The sequence below is a fragment of the Macadamia integrifolia genome, unplaced genomic scaffold, assembly GCF_013358625.1.
Source record: "Macadamia integrifolia cultivar HAES 741 unplaced genomic scaffold, SCU_Mint_v3 scaffold2366, whole genome shotgun sequence".
Classification (NCBI taxonomy): domain Eukaryota; kingdom Viridiplantae; phylum Streptophyta; class Magnoliopsida; order Proteales; family Proteaceae; genus Macadamia; species Macadamia integrifolia.
Genome location: NW_024868662.1, coordinates 1 through 16,975, shown reverse-complemented (window position 1 = coordinate 16,975; position 16,975 = coordinate 1). Strand labels below are relative to the sequence as shown.

Genomic DNA, 16,975 nt, shown 5'->3' with positions numbered 1-16,975 from the left:
TTTTTTTTCTTCTTCTAGATATTTTATTTTTCAAACATTGAATATTTGCCTTTGTTATATAATTATCAATTGTTTCTAGTTGCAAATCTAATTTGTTTGACATACATAAATTGATTAATGTATTTTCACTGGATTTTGCTTTCATCGAGGTTTCATAGTTTTGGAAACATGATCCTCCTAATTTGGAATTCAAATCTGCATTAATAGGAGGAGGAAATTGTCTTAGTAAAACAAAGAGAGGTAGGAAATGTCAATTCTTATTGTTGTTGTTTAATACCTTACCAATTTGATCACCATTTTACTTAGATATTTATTTATTTATTTATCTTACTTACATAGTGCACTTCCCATATCTATGGTTGTGAATTATATGTACATATATATAAAAAGGGAAAAATGTTAACCACGATGCCATTTTCTGTCCCACATGAACTTTTTAAATTATTTTCTCTCACTTACTCCAACCATATGAATCTCACAAAAATGATATTTATTAAAAAAAAAAAAAAATCATATGGTTGATACTTCTCCATACTCATCAGTCATTAGCACACTGGCAACATGGAAAACCCTCTGCCATATAGTGTGCTTACATGTGTCAATCCCAAGTCTGCATCAATTTGATCGCCTGGGCCCCAGCATTTAAAGACCGGCTTGCCTTCTATCAATTATTAAACATATCGGGCTCAAGCCAGACCCGCTATAAACAAGTACTATACATCGTGCAAGGGCTAAGACCGATGGGTGCCTAATCTGCTTGATCCATTTACAAGCCTGACTCGGCCTGACACATTTAGTCCGACTGTTTATATGTATATTTTGATTTTTTTTTTGATAGAATATGATATTTATTGATATTTTTATCAATTATTGAATGTAATTAAGTGTAATATTTTCTAACTTGTTGATGATTCAATAAAATATATTAAATATCTTAAATCTAAGACAATTAGATATCATTTAAATCCCGTTTAAGACTTTATTAGTATATTACCTTGTTTAAGGCCTGATTATAACCCGATTAAGAGAAGTCCGATCAAAGCCCAGAACCTGATCAAGTCCAATGCGAAACTGGCTCATTCCTTCAATTGATAGGTCACAGTCCAAAGATATAAGCCCAACCAAGACTGGCCTGGCCCAACCAATTAACACCCCTAAATGTGGTGATGTCAATTCAGTACCCCATCCGGTTTGATCCAAAGGGTCTCATCTCAGTCAACTTGAGTTAATCGACCAGGTTCACCTTGGGAGTGTTTTGTCTAATCCTCCCACCACTCTCCATATTCATCCTTACCTAAGACCTTTTGTCCTGTTACATGCTGCCCCTTGACTGTAACGGAGAAATTACCGGAGATGCCATTTGTCCATACGATCTCCACAACCACTATATAGAATCTCTTTCTATATAAGATTCTCCTATGGGAACCTCAACCCCTATAAAGTATCATCCGATATTTTCTTTGTAGGGCCGTCACCACGGATCAGAGTTGTGTTCACTTGAATCAGATAAGTCAACATCAACCCCTGAAATACCTGCTTTAATCCATCTCTCCATCAACCCACTTTCCAGTTCATTTCTCTCTCTCTCTCTCTCTCTCTGCGGGCTCCAAGCTCCAACGAGAGATCACAGAGACATGGATTCCAAAGGTTTCATTCGCTTATTGTTTCTTCTTGTAAGTGGGCTTCTGGTTCTTCTCATCACTCGTTCTTGGGTTCAACTCCCACCTTCTACCTCCGACGAGGAAGAGCTCTTCGACTGCGCCTACTACTCCCCTAAGTGCATCTCCAGGAACCGACTCAATCTCAAATCCGATCTCACTAAAGACCAAGGGAGATGGAACCAGAAACGCAACCACAAAGACCAACTCCCTCTTCACCCACTCGACCCTCTTACTATACAAGAAATCAATAAAGCCCGAACCATCCTTTCCTCTCACCCATCGTTCTCCTCTTCTCCCTTCACCATCCACACACTCGTCCTTGAAGAACCAGAGAAGCATTTGGTCTTGAAATGGAAGAAAGGAGATCCTCTCTTACCCAGAAAAGCTTCGGTTGTGGCTCTCTTGAAAGGTCAACCCCATCTGCTCACCATCGATTTAGGATCAAGCAAGGTGATCCACAGCGAGGCCGTGGCTTCACCGGCCGGGTACCCTATGATGACAATAGAGGACATGACTTCTGCGACCTGGGCCCCACTCTCCGACGCTAATTTCAACCGTACGATTCTCGACCGAGGGATTGATTTAGCGGATCTCGCTTGCCTGCCCATCTCAACCGGATGGTTCGGGAAGAAGGAAGAGAAGAAGAGGTTGATCAAGGTTCAGTGTTACTCGATGCAAGGAACAGCTAACTTCTACATGAGACCCATCGAAGGGCTCACGGTACTCCTTGATATGGATACCAAAGAAGTGGTTGAGATCTCTGATAATGGCCGTCAGATCCCTATCCCTAAAGCGGCAAACACCGATTATCGCTACGCGGCTCAGAACAAGCGCGTGAAGCTTCTAAACCCGATTTCGCTGGAGCAGCCGAAAGGTCCGAGCTTTACTGTGGAAGACGAGCACATAGTGAAGTGGGCCAACTGGGAGTTCCACCTCAAACCCGACCCGAGAGCTGGAGTGATCATCTCGAGAGCTATGGTGAGGGACTCGGAGACGGGGGAGATGAGAAACGTGATGTACAAAGGGTTGACGTCGGAGCTGTTCGTGCCTTACATGGACCCCACCGATGCTTGGTATTTCAAGACGTACATGGATGCTGGGGAATACGGGTTCGGTCTCCAGGCCATGCCGCTCGACCCGCTTAACGATTGCCCACGAAATGCTTATTACATGGACGGTGTGTTTGCAGCGGCGGATGGGAAGCCCTTCGTTCGATCAAACATGGTGTGTGTGTTCGAGAGCTATGCCGGCGATATTGGGTGGCGCCACTCCGAGAGTCCCATCACCGGCATGCCGGTTAGCCAAAATTCCTGATCTTATCTCTCTTTTAAATTTTCAAATTAAAACATAGTGGGCCCCAAACATAGTTGATTTTTTTGAATTTTTGTTGGACAGATAAGGGAAGTGAGGCCGAAGGTGACGTTGGTGGTGAGAATGGCGGCATCCGTTGCCAACTACGATTATATCGTGGACTGGGAGTTCCAGACAGATGGGCTTATCCGGATCAAGGTTTGTGTGTGAGAAGATTCTTTTTCTCAAGGTTTGGTCACAGAACCTTCATGACCAGAACCAATACGGCCAGGACCAACTTGGTCCACTTAATCTACCTGGGCTAAGATGGGATTTGTTGGACCAGACCCAATACCATTAGTATAATTAACGGTTTGAATAAATGGTGATGGCAGGTTGGTTTGAGTGGTATCCTAATGGTGAAGGGTACAACATACAACAACATGAACCAGGTACCGGAGCAAGAGGACATCTACGGTACCCTCTTGTCGGAAAATGTCATCGGCGTCATCCACGACCACTACATCACATTCTACCTCGACATGGACGTCGATGGCTCAGACAATTCTTTTGTCAAAGTGAATCTCGCCAGGAAACAAACCTCAGCTGGGGAATCACCTAGGAAGAGCTACTTGAAAGCTACAAAAACTGTGGCCAAGACAGAGAAGGATGCACAGATTAAGCTGAAGCTATATGACCCATCAGAGTTCCATGTAATCAACCCAATCAAGAAGACCAGGGTGGGTAACCCAGTTGGATACAAGGTTGTACCAGGGGGCACAGCTGCAAGCTTACTCGATCATCAGGACCCTCCACAAATGCGAGGTGCATTCACCAACAACCAGGTAATGAAAATCTGGAATCATCTTTCAATACATTGTTAGAAGTTCAAATTTGTTAATTAAATCGCAATTAAATTGACTAAATTGATCACTTAATTTATATTCACATTCATGATCATTCTGTTGTGTTTGGCAGATATGGATAACACCTTATAACAGGAGTGAGCAATGGGCAGGTGGGCTTTTTGTGTACCAGAGCCAAGGAGAGGACACCCTTGCTGTGTGGTCTGAGAGGTAATAAACTAGCAGAAGCAAGCAACTCCTGTGAATAGCACAAAAAAAAATTAGATTGTTAGTTTGATGGTTTGATAATATTTTGGATTTGCAGGGACCGGCCGATTGAGAACAAAGACATTGTGCTGTGGTACACATTGGGATTTCATCACATACCTTGCCAGGAAGATTTCCCCATCATGCCGACTGTATCTTCGCATTTCGACCTAAAGCCAGTCAATTTCTTTGAGAGCAATCCCATTCTCCATATGCCACCGAACATTGAGAAAGATCTACCTGTTTGCAAGGCAGTTGCTTCATCTTGATACTCTTGGCCTAAAATATCAGCAATCCATGAATATATGTGTATGGTGCAACTACACTCCACACATGCACATATATGTATATATGAAGGAGGTCTACTTCCCCAAAGAATAAAACAAGAACAAGGAGGGAGAGGGAAGAAAAAAAAATGTAGGAAGTAATAACCTCATCTCTGTTTTCTTTTCCTTTTCCTCGTGTGTGTGAAGATAACATCTTCTCTTAAGATTAGTACTCATGAAACTTCTCCCTTCAATTGAGCTGCAAAAGGAAGTGTTTCAAATGATCCAAATGATAATTCATAGTACAATCAAGTTTTGTTTTCCACTTTTCTTGGTTCATCTATCACACGATTCACTGAGGTTAGCGATTCAGAGATGTGGTGGTTATTGAAAAGATAAAAAGAGTAACTAAGAATTCAAATTATGCGCAATGGTATTTCGACTTGGGTAGATGGAATTTCTTCGAACAATTTTATTTATTCCATCTAGCTCGAAGACGCCCAATTATATTAAACTTCACCCTTGATTTATCAGAGGCCACAAGGTCTAGTGGAAATTTTAGCCACGAAAGTGTGTTGTTAAGGTCGAGATCTGCCTCCCTCTTTTTTCAGTAGGCAAGCAAGAATGTGGTTAATCTGTAAGGACCGATTATAGAGCCAATCCTAAGGGATCAAATTCGGCTTTCATCTTTCTTCAGTGGCAAGAAATTTGAAGTGCACCTTTCTGTATTTCATCTGAAACTGGTTTCAATGAAATCCGCTACATCACTCTGTATAAAGTTTCAGGTAAATGCAAAATCATCAGAAGACATTCAATGGTCATGGGTCCTTAACACTGGCTTCATTACAATTCAATCCTTTCAGTTGCAGTTGATCTTATCATCAGCTTTCTCCTTTCTCATTCTGTATGTACTTCAAGACACCATATGTGACAGTGCCACCCACAAACAAGAAAACTGTTGGGGTGAAGGATGGATACAGATATTTCACGAAAAATTGATCCCATGCCTCTGGCAGGAAGCCTGTATAAGAAGTAAACTGGAAGGGTTAGTAGAAGGGAAAGCTAGTGCTTCGTTTTTCAATATTTTCAACTCAGGCTACTACAAAAACAACGTATTTTCTTAAATATGTTAATCTGGTAGTCGCATAAGGAAATCTGACTGTCACCTATTTTATCCAAGTGGTGATTGAAAAATTAGACTCATCATCTACATGCCTTGGTAGCCTCTCTGCTAACCACTAAGCAACAACTGGTGAAACAATTTTCTGACCCCAGGTTCCATCTTTCTCTCTAGTTACACAGAAAGCTTAAAAAAGCTGAGACAGATAATTGTTCCAATCAATGAAAAATCGTTATGGAATTGAATAGAAATGAAAATCAAGAAGGCCAGAAGGGAAATAGATTAATTGAAAGGAAGATTATTAAAACCATGAACTTCTGGGGCTGCAGGAAGTTATACATGATGGCATTGGGCGTCAGCTGTGAAAGAGTGCATAACTCAATCATTCCGACTGATATTTTTCTTTGGACAGAGTTTTCCTTAAGCCATGCTGAAGGAGAAATCCTTCAACGATGGCCATCATTGCACTTGGATGGGTGTTTGGGAACAGCAAAAGGCATTTCAGACCTCCAGAAAATTAGGGGAAGGAGGTAATTATGATGGTAGATTGATGGGTGGTGAAGGAAAACTTCCCCCTTTTTCTTCTGTATCTTTATAGTATAATTCTTGAGCGGTGGCATTTGCATTGAGGATGAGAAAAAGAAAAGTTTTAAGCAACACCAATAGAGTTAGAGCAATTGTTCGGGAGTTGAAAGGATCAGATTTGTGCAGCCCACAACCATGTAATCCAGTGAAATTTGCGAGTTCTTGTGAAAAAGCATGTCTAATTAACAAGGTCCTAACCAAATATATACTCCATCAACTTCCCTTTCTCAGATTATTGTACTTTTGATGTTGAACCAGGCCAGTAGAGGTATCTTGGTAGTTGTGCTTCATTTTCTGGTTGTTTCCACAAGTGTAAATGTGAGGATGATTGTGCTGCTGTTGCATAATTAATATTCTAATCTGTCTTTCTCTAAGGGTTATTTGTGGTTTTCATGCCTAGAGAGATGACATAAAACACTCATGGCCTTGAGTTGGTTTAGTTTCAGCCGCAATAATCAATAGATCAGACAGTTCCTCAATCTGGGACTGTCATCTTCAGCAAGGATAGCTTTACCATTACCATTCTGTCTCTCGGTGAGGACAAATGCAAATTATGTGTTGCTTGGTGTCAAGTATCAACCCAGAATTTAATTAATATATACTTATTATAGTTGATGATGTAGGAGGGTGGGGTGCAAATCCAAAATCTTTGGGCTGAAGGAGATCATGGGGAAAGGAAGCTAGAGTCCTAATTTAATATGGTTCAAGTCTCAGTCATGTATGCTAAGATTAGCAATGATGGGATTTCTAGGGACACTGGGTATTCAAGGGTTTAACCTTTCCCAATGTTTGGAATAAATGCTAGCGAGGAACTAATTGTGGATCATGGATCCCAAGATTGACAAAAAGGGCGTACCCAGTGCACGGGGCTCCTGCCACTGTAGGGTCTGAGAGGATCATAATGTACACAACATTACCCTTGCTTCGCAGAGAGGCTGTTTCCCAACTCAACCCTATGACCATTAGGTCGCAATGGAGCAACCTTCCCATTGCACCGAGGTCTGCCCTTTGATCTATAGATTGACATAGCCATTAAAACCGAAAGTTCAGAAAATAACTGAAGAAATAGAGAATTAAATAATTGAAGAAATAGAGAAAAGATAAGTAATGTATTGGACTTTATTGTCTAGAATTCAAATCTTAAATTAGACCTTTAATTTGAGGTTGGAATCACACCAACCCATCAAGATGATGCAACCTCTAAAAAGTAGCAGGGGAGACCCAAATTAATTCTAACAAAAGCACTTACATTCAAAAAAATGTAAGGATGTAGACAGACCAGGATAGCCAGACTAATTCAGATGCAATTAAAATGTAAAAAAATTTCCTTTGAAAACAAGACTTCACTGGATGAATTTGCGGGATCTTCTTTATCGCCATCTTGTTGTGTGACATCTAAACAGAAACAGGGGGCAACAACAAAGAGAGATTAACCAGTGAATACCATACCTGTACATGTATTACCATGCTTACACTCTTTAGCAGGTTGTTTGTCAGTCAACCTACATAACGAAATGGGAAGGCTGGTTTAAAGGAATCCCTCAAACATGGATGCTATGACTATCCGAATATATATAGCTCCTATCTCACCCATGCAGACAACCAGTTTGACAAACTCAATAATTTCTAAGTAATCAGAATACCCTCCAAAGACGCCGAAAATAGAATGAAGCTTCATTAATCTATAAGAAGTTCAGCATTAGAATAAACAAAGTTTTTTGGGGTGGAAGGTGGGGAGTGGGTGGGATAGATGGGAAATGCAATCCATTGATAACCACTATCAGAAATCTATAAAACATGGGGAAACTTTTCACCAAGAGGTATGGAAAGAATTGTATAATTTTTTATATTAGAGATGGCAAAGGGCTCTTTCCGCCTGCACAGTGGTGCGGGTTCGAGTCCTAGGAACCAGCTTCTCCGTAAAGAGGGTAAGGCTGTCTACTTATATACCCTCCCAGAACCTTGCTTAAGTGCGGGAAGCCTTTGTGCACTGGTAATGGCCTTTTTTTTTTTTAGATGGAAAGAAAAAAGTAAATAGCCCACTAACATAACATACATCTAAATTGAGAAGTTCCACCTCACCTTTCCTATTTTTTTGCTCTATTGGATAACTATTCACGGTCTTTGACTCAAAAGGCGAGGAGAAAAACCTAGGACAAATAACAGTACTTTCTAGAACAATATGTCCACAATTATTGGGAGTCTGAGACCATACAGCAATCTTTGATCATTAGAATAAGCTGATTAATGTAATTTTTTCACCATCAAAGAAGTACTTTCACATAATATGTATAGCCCTGTGAACCATTACGATGCATTATATGGATGATATAGTTACACCAACTTGAAACACCACATGAATAATGTAATGCTGGTTACAAGAATACCCAACTCCAGTTATGAATCAAACTCCAACACAAACACCCAATCCAAAAGGCTAGGTCAAATAACATGCCAACTAGTCAATCAACTAGGGTTCAAACAATACAATAAAGCAAGTAGTCATCGCACAAACCCTAATGTGATTTTAGAACTTAAATGTTAGTGGTAAAAGCTCCAATATTTAATACTAACCTCCAGTACACAGTTCTAATATTCTGGATAGAATATAGAAAGTCTCGAAAACTGGAGAACTATGGTTAAATTTGAGAAATTCAAGAACTCATACCTGGCCTCTAATGAGTAATGAGGCTTAAACTGGGATTGAGTGAGGTTCCCTTTTTTAGCTAACGACGGGTATCCATAACTAGTCCTGCGGGTCCATACTGACCCCACAACCGCATGGATCGGGTCATACCGAGGTTGAATGAGAACCATTCAACTTTCACTGAAAGCAGTGAAGAGCACTAAACACCCCCATGCGAGTAGCTCCAAGGAGATAAAAGGAGTCGAACTCAGAACCACACGCTTCTTGAGGAGAAGGAACTCAAAACTTAGAACCACACGCTTCTTAACAGCCTCATCAAAACCTCAAAACAATGGGTTCAAATGGTCAATGGTTGAGGAGATATGATGGTGAGTAGAGTTAGAGCAGAATGAGGTTAAATATGGAGATCTTGAGCAGCAGCAAACTCAGGCACCAGATGACTTCCAAATCCAAGTCGAAGGGCCCCTTTGGGTGATCTAAAACCCTAGAATAGGAGCTGCAACAGAACAAAGGTCAGAGATTTATGGTGTCTTAAAGGTCTGCACAGTAGCTTATCATACTGTGACAAAGGCCTTGAGATTGTTTTGGGGGAAAAAGTATTGTTTGGTAAACCCATTTATCTCGGCAATTAGGTCACTGTATGATAGTTATTGTGTAGATCATACAGTGACCTTTGTTCAAACAGACCTTTGGCTTCACTACACAATTCTAGTGTTGAATTAGGCTGCAACACAATTTTAATGTTGAATTGTGTTGCAACACAATTCAAACCCATTTATGGCTATTGCCGAGGTGATCTACACAATAACTATCATACAGTGACCTAACTGTCGAGATAAATGGGTTTAACATACAATACTTTTTCCCCCAAAACAATCTCAAAGCCTTTGTCACAGTATGATAAGCTATTGTGTAGACCTTTAAGACACCATAAATCTCTGACCTTTGTTCTGTTGCAGTCCCTCTTCTAGGGTTTTAGATCACCCAAAGGGGCCCTTCGACCTGGATTTGGAAGCCATCTAGTGTCTGAGTTTGTTGCTGCTCAAGATCTCCAGATTTGACCTCATTTTGCCCTAACTCTGCTCACCATCATATCTCCTCAACCATTGACCATTTGAACCCACTGTTTTGAGGTGTTGATGAGGTTGTTAGGAAGTGTGTGGTTCTGAGTTTTGAGTTCCTTCGCCTCAAGAAGTGTGTGGTTCTGAGTTCGACTTCTCTTACCTCCTTAGAGCCACTCGCACAGGGGTGTTTAGTGCACTTCATTGCTTTCAGTGAAAGTTGAATGGTTCTCATTCAACCCTGGTATGACCCGATCCATGTGGTTCTGGGGTCAGTACGGACCCACGGGACTAGTCAGGCCAAAGGCTTGGATACCCATCATAAGCAAAAAAGGAACCTCACTCAATCCCAGTTTCAGCCTCATTAGAGGACAGGTTCATGAGTTCTTGAATTTCTCAAATTTAACCATAGTTCTCCAATTTTTCTAGACTTTTTTCCAGTTTTCGAGACTTTCTATATTCAATCCAGAATATTAGAACTGTATACTGGAGGTTAGTAGTAGATATTGGAGCTTCTACCACTGACGTTTAAGTTCTAAAATCATATTAGGGTTTGTGCGATGACTACTTGCTTTATTGTATTGTTTGAACCCTAGCTGATTGACTAGTTAGCATGTTATTTGACCTATCCTTTTGGATTGGGTGTTTGTGTTGGAGTTTGATTCATAACTGGAGTTGGGTACTCTTGTAATCAGCATTACATTACTTTACGTTAAGATTCATGTGGTGTTTCAATTCGATGTAACTAAATTATCCACATAGTTGTCACAGTGTCAAGGCGAACTAAGGCGGTGGATGGTTGTCTAAGCGTTTAAACGAGAAGGAACCCGCCTTAAGGCGAATAATGCGAACAAGTGTTATTTATTATTTTTCCTATTTTTTAACATTATTTAGTAAGTTATATATACCTTATATCATAAAAAATCAAGATTAAACCACATCAAGTCATTAAAAATCAACATTTAGCCACATCAAATCATAAAAAATTAACATTAAGTCATATTAAGTTAATAAAAAATAACATTTAGAGAAATGCTCTATTCTATAATAAGTTTGACTAGTCAAATGATTTTATTTTTACATGAGACTTTTTGTGTTAGTTATAACATAAAACCAGCTTTCTAACAAGTCTAAGATTACTTAAATCTGAGTTGCAATGACAAAGTTATGCTCTGGTCAAACTAATTTTTAGTATGTGAATATTGTTAAAATCGCCTAAATGAAAATAATTTTATGGATATCAAAAAAAAATATTATTTTACCGGACTTTTGGTTTTTAACAATGTTTTAACATGATAGAATTTATAAAATTTTCATAATTGAGAAAAACCCCAGCATTTAAAAGTTGAAAATCGCCCCTGTAACCAGTTTTTGTTTTTGGACTGGGGGTTGACTTTTTATCCTTTTAGAATTTGATTTTTAAACTATTTTTATTGGATTTAAATAGGGGGTATTTACTTATTTATGAATAATATCTTAAGTAAATGAAATAACAAATATAAAAAACATTTACTTAAATGGTATTTGGCATACATGAGTGCTAAAACACAAGGCGACATGCAGTGTAACAAGGCGACTGTCACCTAGGCCCCAGGAAAACCGCCTAGACGCCTAGTTGTCGCCTAGGCGACGCTTTGACAACTATGATTATCCATATAAAGCATCATAATAGTTCACAGGGCCATGCATATTATGTAAAAGTACTTCTTTGATGGAAAAAGAACTACATTAATCAGCTTATTCTAATGATCAAAGATTGTTGTATGGTCTCAGACTCCCAATAATTGTGGACATACTGTTCCAAAATGTACTGCTATCTGTCCTAGGTTTGCCTCCTCGCCTTTTGAGTCAAAGACCGTGAATAGCTGTCCAATAGAGCAAAAAAATAGGAAAGGTGGGGTGGAACTTATCAGTTTAGATGTATGATATGTTAGTGGGCCGTTTACCTTTTTCTTTCCATCCATCAAAAGGCAATCTGGGCCTTTATTACTAGGTGGCTTATGTATACACTAAATCTAAGTGGAATCTACAGTAAAGTGGAGAATAGCAGCATAACTTTCTTGATATAGACCTTTAGAATTTGTGTGATTGGACTATATTATTGCTAAATACTCCCATAAGTCTATATGCTTTGATCAATCCATATCCCCATATACTCCTCGCCTTTTGATTCCACAAATGCATCCAGTGAAGTCTTGTTTTCAAATGTTGCTAGAAAAGAGGAATTTTTTTACATTTTAATTGCATCTGAATTAGTCTTGCTATCCAGGTCTAGCTACATCCTTATATTTCTTGAATGTAAGTGCTCGAGTTAGAATTAATTTGGGTCTCCCCTGCTACTTTTAGAGGTTGCATCATCTTGATGGGTTGGTGTGATTTCAATTTCAAATTAAAGGTCTAATTTGAGATTTGAAGGCTAGACAATAAAGTCTGATACATTACCTATCTTTTCAGTCCGTAGAAGAAACTCTTCAATTTTCATTAACAAATTCTCTACCCAAAAGGCTACAATTGCTTCTTTTAAATAGGCTTGAGAGCCTTTACAAAATTAAGAAACAAATAAAATAGGAAACTATCTGAAATCTTTCCTTATTGAGAACTATTAACAATAAGAACAAAACATAAAAAGGAAACTAAGTCCTTGTTCATCGAAAAAATTTCCTATTTCTTTTCCCCCAGCTGTAATCTTGCTGACCACAGCATATAATGAGACAACCAAATATGTAGAGGAATATTAGTTCTTCTAGAAGCTAGAATCGATCCACACTTTCTTGCTGGTTAAGACTCGTAATAAGACAAGGCTTCAGCTCCAAAACACAATCAGATGGAAGTGTTCTTGCTAATCTAGCTTGCTCGAAATAAACTCCTCCCAAACTCCAATTGACAGCCCTGTTGCCCAAGGTATCCAAGCTGCTCGACAGGCTGGAATAGGCTGGAACATCGCCCAATTTTGGGGGCCAGCGTTGACCCATCTTGGAACTCTTTGTAGGGCTTGATCTACATCAGATCTGCACCCCCATTTTATGTGATTCCTTGGCCTTCACTCTCCCATTTTATGTACAGTAAACAGTAACCCAGCCTACCCTTCTTATTTCAAAAAAGAAAGTTTACATTCTCATTGACATAAATGTTAAACTCACATGAAGACTAAACCTATTTCTCCAATTAATGACACCTATGCGGTTAGCTAATTCATTATGAAGATACTCATCAATATCTTAGCTCTTAAATACCCAATGCTCTCTTCTGTCGTATTTTAAAGAAGTTCAAAATGAATTTAAGATTCAAAACACCTTTTGTGTTGGTTTGTTTTCCAATTTTAACATGGAACATGCATGTCTTTCTTTCACATGCACTTTCAGGATCCCTGTCGACTGGCCTGGATAGGAGGTCAATATTTCCCGAGAGCAATGTTTGTCAGTCAATTTTGGACATGTATGTCCAAGGAACGCCTTCCATCTATATATAGAGGAAGAATTTGGTTGTTGGGGACACCATTTGAATATCTCTTTTGCTCTCTTATGCTCTCAAGCCCTCTTCCTCCTTGTTCAAGATTTCATCTTCTCTATTTGCATTCTTTCAAGGAGATTTTACAAGTGTTGTTGAGGGTAGCCCTGGGAGCTCTGATGAGGCATAGTTATTGAGTGCAACAGAACTGGAGGGGCCTTCTTGGACCTGCATCATCTTGGGGATTGATTCACAAGGATAGTGCCCGGTGGCACGACTCAGCCCCACCATCACTTTGACATCATTTGTTACGTTTCACAGTGATGGATTGAATTTCAAGTCTGGTTGTACATAAGTGAAGCCTTCACTGTCATCCCATCAGTGAGCGATTTACTAGTGTGATTAGTCTTCTATATTACCAGTATCTCAAACCACTAATTTGCTGTTAGCTTTTCCTACATCTTCTCTCATGCATTGATACCGATTTTTCTTCAATCTAATTTCTCACCCTAATCATCTATCTATTAAGAATGGGGGTTGTGTAGTAGAATAAGAAATAAATTGGTGTATGTGTTACATTTAACGATAACAATAACCCCGAAAACAGATAATAGAGATGGGTTAATCAAAAAAATATGACAGAAATTCAAACCCTAAGTGGAAATGGATACCTGATGCAGCAAGAGCAATAGCCTCGACGAGGATAAGCGAACCGAGACCCAACCATGTGAGTAGAAAAGCGCTCTCGTTACTGGACTGCTCCTCGGTCTGAGATTCTTCCTGCTGGGAGAGAAATGCGGGTTTCTTTACTGGTGATCTACGAACTATGGAAGATGCCCTTTCTCTACTTCTCTTACCCTCCATTTTATTACTAGCAGTGGCCTCTGTTTCACTCAATTTACCAGAGGAGGAAGAAGAAGAAGCTGAAGAAGACTCGAAGCCAAGCCCGGATTTGGCTGATTTCTTGGAAGGGGCCAGAACGGAACCCTCTTCCGTTCCTTCAGTTCCGCTATCGTCTGGTGCTGATGATTCAGCCCTCAATGTTAACCTTATTTTGGCGGTTGATTGCAGACGCGGATGGAGAAGAGATGGAGAGTGTTTTTACACACACGAAGTCTGGATAGACAGGGCCATTTTCCGTTGGTTCGTGATGATGGGCTATCCTAATATACGTTTTGGAAACATGGTTTTAACTAACCGGTTTGGATCCGGAATTGTAACACTCTGTAGCGGTAGTGTCAACCTTAAGAAGCGATGAACTTCATTAATCACCACCTACCATGGTTTCAAGTATCGGTTTAGGATCAGCCGTATGTATGGTATTGGATTGGTATCGGTTGAGATCAATCTTCGATTCGATATAGATCCAGATCTATTATCCTAATCGTTTCAAAGGTAAAATAGAAAAAAAAGTTACACTTTTCGTAAAAATCAGGGGTAAAATAGATTGATACCCACTGATCTCATCCGATCTAGATCAGTATTGGATCGAAACTGATACCATCCCCTAAATCCTTGTCACCTAGTGAAGGAAAACTTTGTCGTACATCCTAATTGATATGACTGAGTTTCTCCACCATTATGAAAAAGAATTCTATATCAATAGAGGGTGAGAATTTGAAATAATTTGTAATCCCATATCAATATGTAAAATTATAGGGATCAAATAAAATCAATCGATCTATGTCTTGATCTACTACTACGACCTAAAGGAAAAGATAATAAAAATCCACCTCCAATATTGGAGTAGTATGATTATGAAAAGAGATGATAAAATTGCTTGTTATCCGATTCGTCAAAAATTTTCAAACAGTCTTCTCCAGTTGCAAAGAGTAGCCATTTCCTGATTGCCAAAGTCTCTCATATAATGATTGAAGTAAAGTGCGTTGGATCTGAAACCGCAAAAAGAGGTCTACCAAAGGTGAACAATGGATTCTTCACACCTGACCAATGAAGGAAAACTCGTGCCTAATTATTATAACAATGGAATAATGAATAATCTAACAAAGCCTGAGAATCTGAGGATGGAGTTGGGGATGGATAGAGCACAAACCTCCTACAGAAATGAACAACCTTTAATTTTTTCCTATGAGGCCATGACTAACTACCTACCTTATGATGCTTCATCTGATTTTTCTTTTTTAATTATTATCAAGGAATTAGAGGACCATAAATAATAATAAAAAAATCAATTGAAAAAAAAAATTATGAAAAGTTTTGGATGACACCAAAATTTTCTCCACTCTTTATAAATTTCATCCACTCTATTTGATCTTCTAAATGGACGGAGAAGATCGGATCAGGTTTATATACGAGAACAATCTTGTACATTCCTGATTCATGGTTTTAGAATCCATTAAATGCAGAGATAGAAACTGGATTTCAAATCCACATACGAAGGACATACAAGATTATTCTTGAACCTAGATTCACAGTAGAATATTTCAGATAGTAAATGAGGGAAGAGTTAATGACCAATCCAAATGAATGAAGGAAAACTAAATAAACTAATTATGGATGATGGTTGCCCATTAGGCAATTTTGAACCGACTGCTTGTATCATCATCTAATCTTACATGTGAACATCTAATATTTGTTATTGTTTCCAAATATATCTTTAGCTCTTAAAATGACAGAAACTGAAACAAATAAATGTTTACATATACGATTAAATAATCATACATACACGGATTCAAACTCCTAAAAGATAACATGAACCCTTTCAACACAGGCCCAGATCCCGTGAGAGTGCAGACCGAAAGCATTCACGAGAGCAAGATTTTAACCTTGTGGGAAGTTATTCACCATTAAGATACCGTAGAAGCAATTGTAACGGTCTTAACGGTGGGCAGTTATTCGGCATTTAGAACAGAGCCGGTGGATATGAAGTCAAGAAAAAAAAACAAAAGATTGATGGAGACGTCTGTGGTTGGTTTCGAACGACGACGAATTGGGGAGCCATTATCATCAGAAGAAAAATAAAAGTTTCCTCCCCGGTGCAGCGAAGGTCTGTTTGGACGGGCCTTTAGATAATATACTTCGACACGTACACTTCTTTTTCCGCCATGTGTTGGTACTTCCTTTTATGTTCTTTGTCCTGGTTATAGCGGGGACACTTATGTCTCATAAGAGGGGATGAGGCAATAGTTAAGAAAAAGTGAGTTCAAGATTCTTTTTAGTTCGACATTGGCAAGAGAGGGAGATAGTGAATTATTGATAAGGGATGATTCCTTTAATATGACCCAAATTATTTTAAAGTTACGGGGGATTTATTCTAAAGTCAAACAATATCATGGTTTTACTATTACTCTCTTACATTTAGTTTATATTTATTAAAATTCTCTATTATTTTTTTCTTTTGTCTTATCCATCATCACGAGTTTAATAATTGATATTAGATTGGTGTCAGTGGCAATCGATACTAATTCGGATCAATATCGATCTCAATGATACATTTCCCATTAGGGTTACGACACATGATTTTAGGGATTAAAAAACTAATAAAAAAAATTTTGTATCGTTCTCAATCAATACCGATATGAATCACTTAATCCTTCTACTATGAAAAGAGATTTAAATTCATGGGAACTTGCCACTCTCTAATGGAAGAATGAGACCCATGTAAAGTATTAATATTTTTCTCAATCGATTTTTGAATCAATTTAAAAGAATTTTAATAAATTACGGGTGAAATGGAAAAGTGATCTAGGCATTTAAAAGAGCAGAAGAAAGAGATGTAAAGTTCAAAAGCAGAAAGTATCAGGGAAAAAAAAAAAAAAAAAAAAA

The 16,975-nt window shown here is 38.8% G+C and overlaps 1 protein-coding gene and 1 pseudogene across 1 annotated transcript; one reads left to right on the top strand and one right to left on the bottom strand.

Annotated features, from left to right (window-relative positions):
* The first annotated feature begins 1,467 nt into the window (after nucleotides 1–1,467).
* Nucleotides 1,468–4,654, top strand: LOC122066374 (primary amine oxidase-like). The gene is made up of 5 exons (XM_042630190.1): nucleotides 1,468–2,957; nucleotides 3,057–3,170; nucleotides 3,347–3,796; nucleotides 3,930–4,027; nucleotides 4,122–4,654. The coding sequence occupies exons 1-5, from the start codon at nucleotides 1,635–1,637 to the stop codon at nucleotides 4,330–4,332; spliced, it is 2,196 nt and encodes a 731-aa protein (XP_042486124.1). The 5' UTR covers nucleotides 1,468–1,634; the 3' UTR covers nucleotides 4,333–4,654.
* A 372-nt stretch (nucleotides 4,655–5,026) lies between these two features.
* LOC122066375 lies at nucleotides 5,027–14,323 on the bottom strand (annotated as a pseudogene).
* Between the last annotated feature and the right edge of the window lie 2,652 nt (nucleotides 14,324–16,975).

Bases quoted from the DNA above. Each gene is read 5' to 3' on its own strand.
- LOC122066374 (XM_042630190.1), top strand. From the start codon at position 1,635: ATGGATTCCAAAGGTTTCATTCGCTTATTGTTTCTTCTTGTAAGTGGG. The intron at 2,958-3,056 runs GTTAGCCAAAAT...TTTGTTGGACAG, and splicing joins GTCCCATCACCGGCATGCCG to ATAAGGGAAGTGAGGCCGAA. The intron at 3,171-3,346 runs GTTTGTGTGTGA...TGGTGATGGCAG, and splicing joins ATGGGCTTATCCGGATCAAG to GTTGGTTTGAGTGGTATCCT.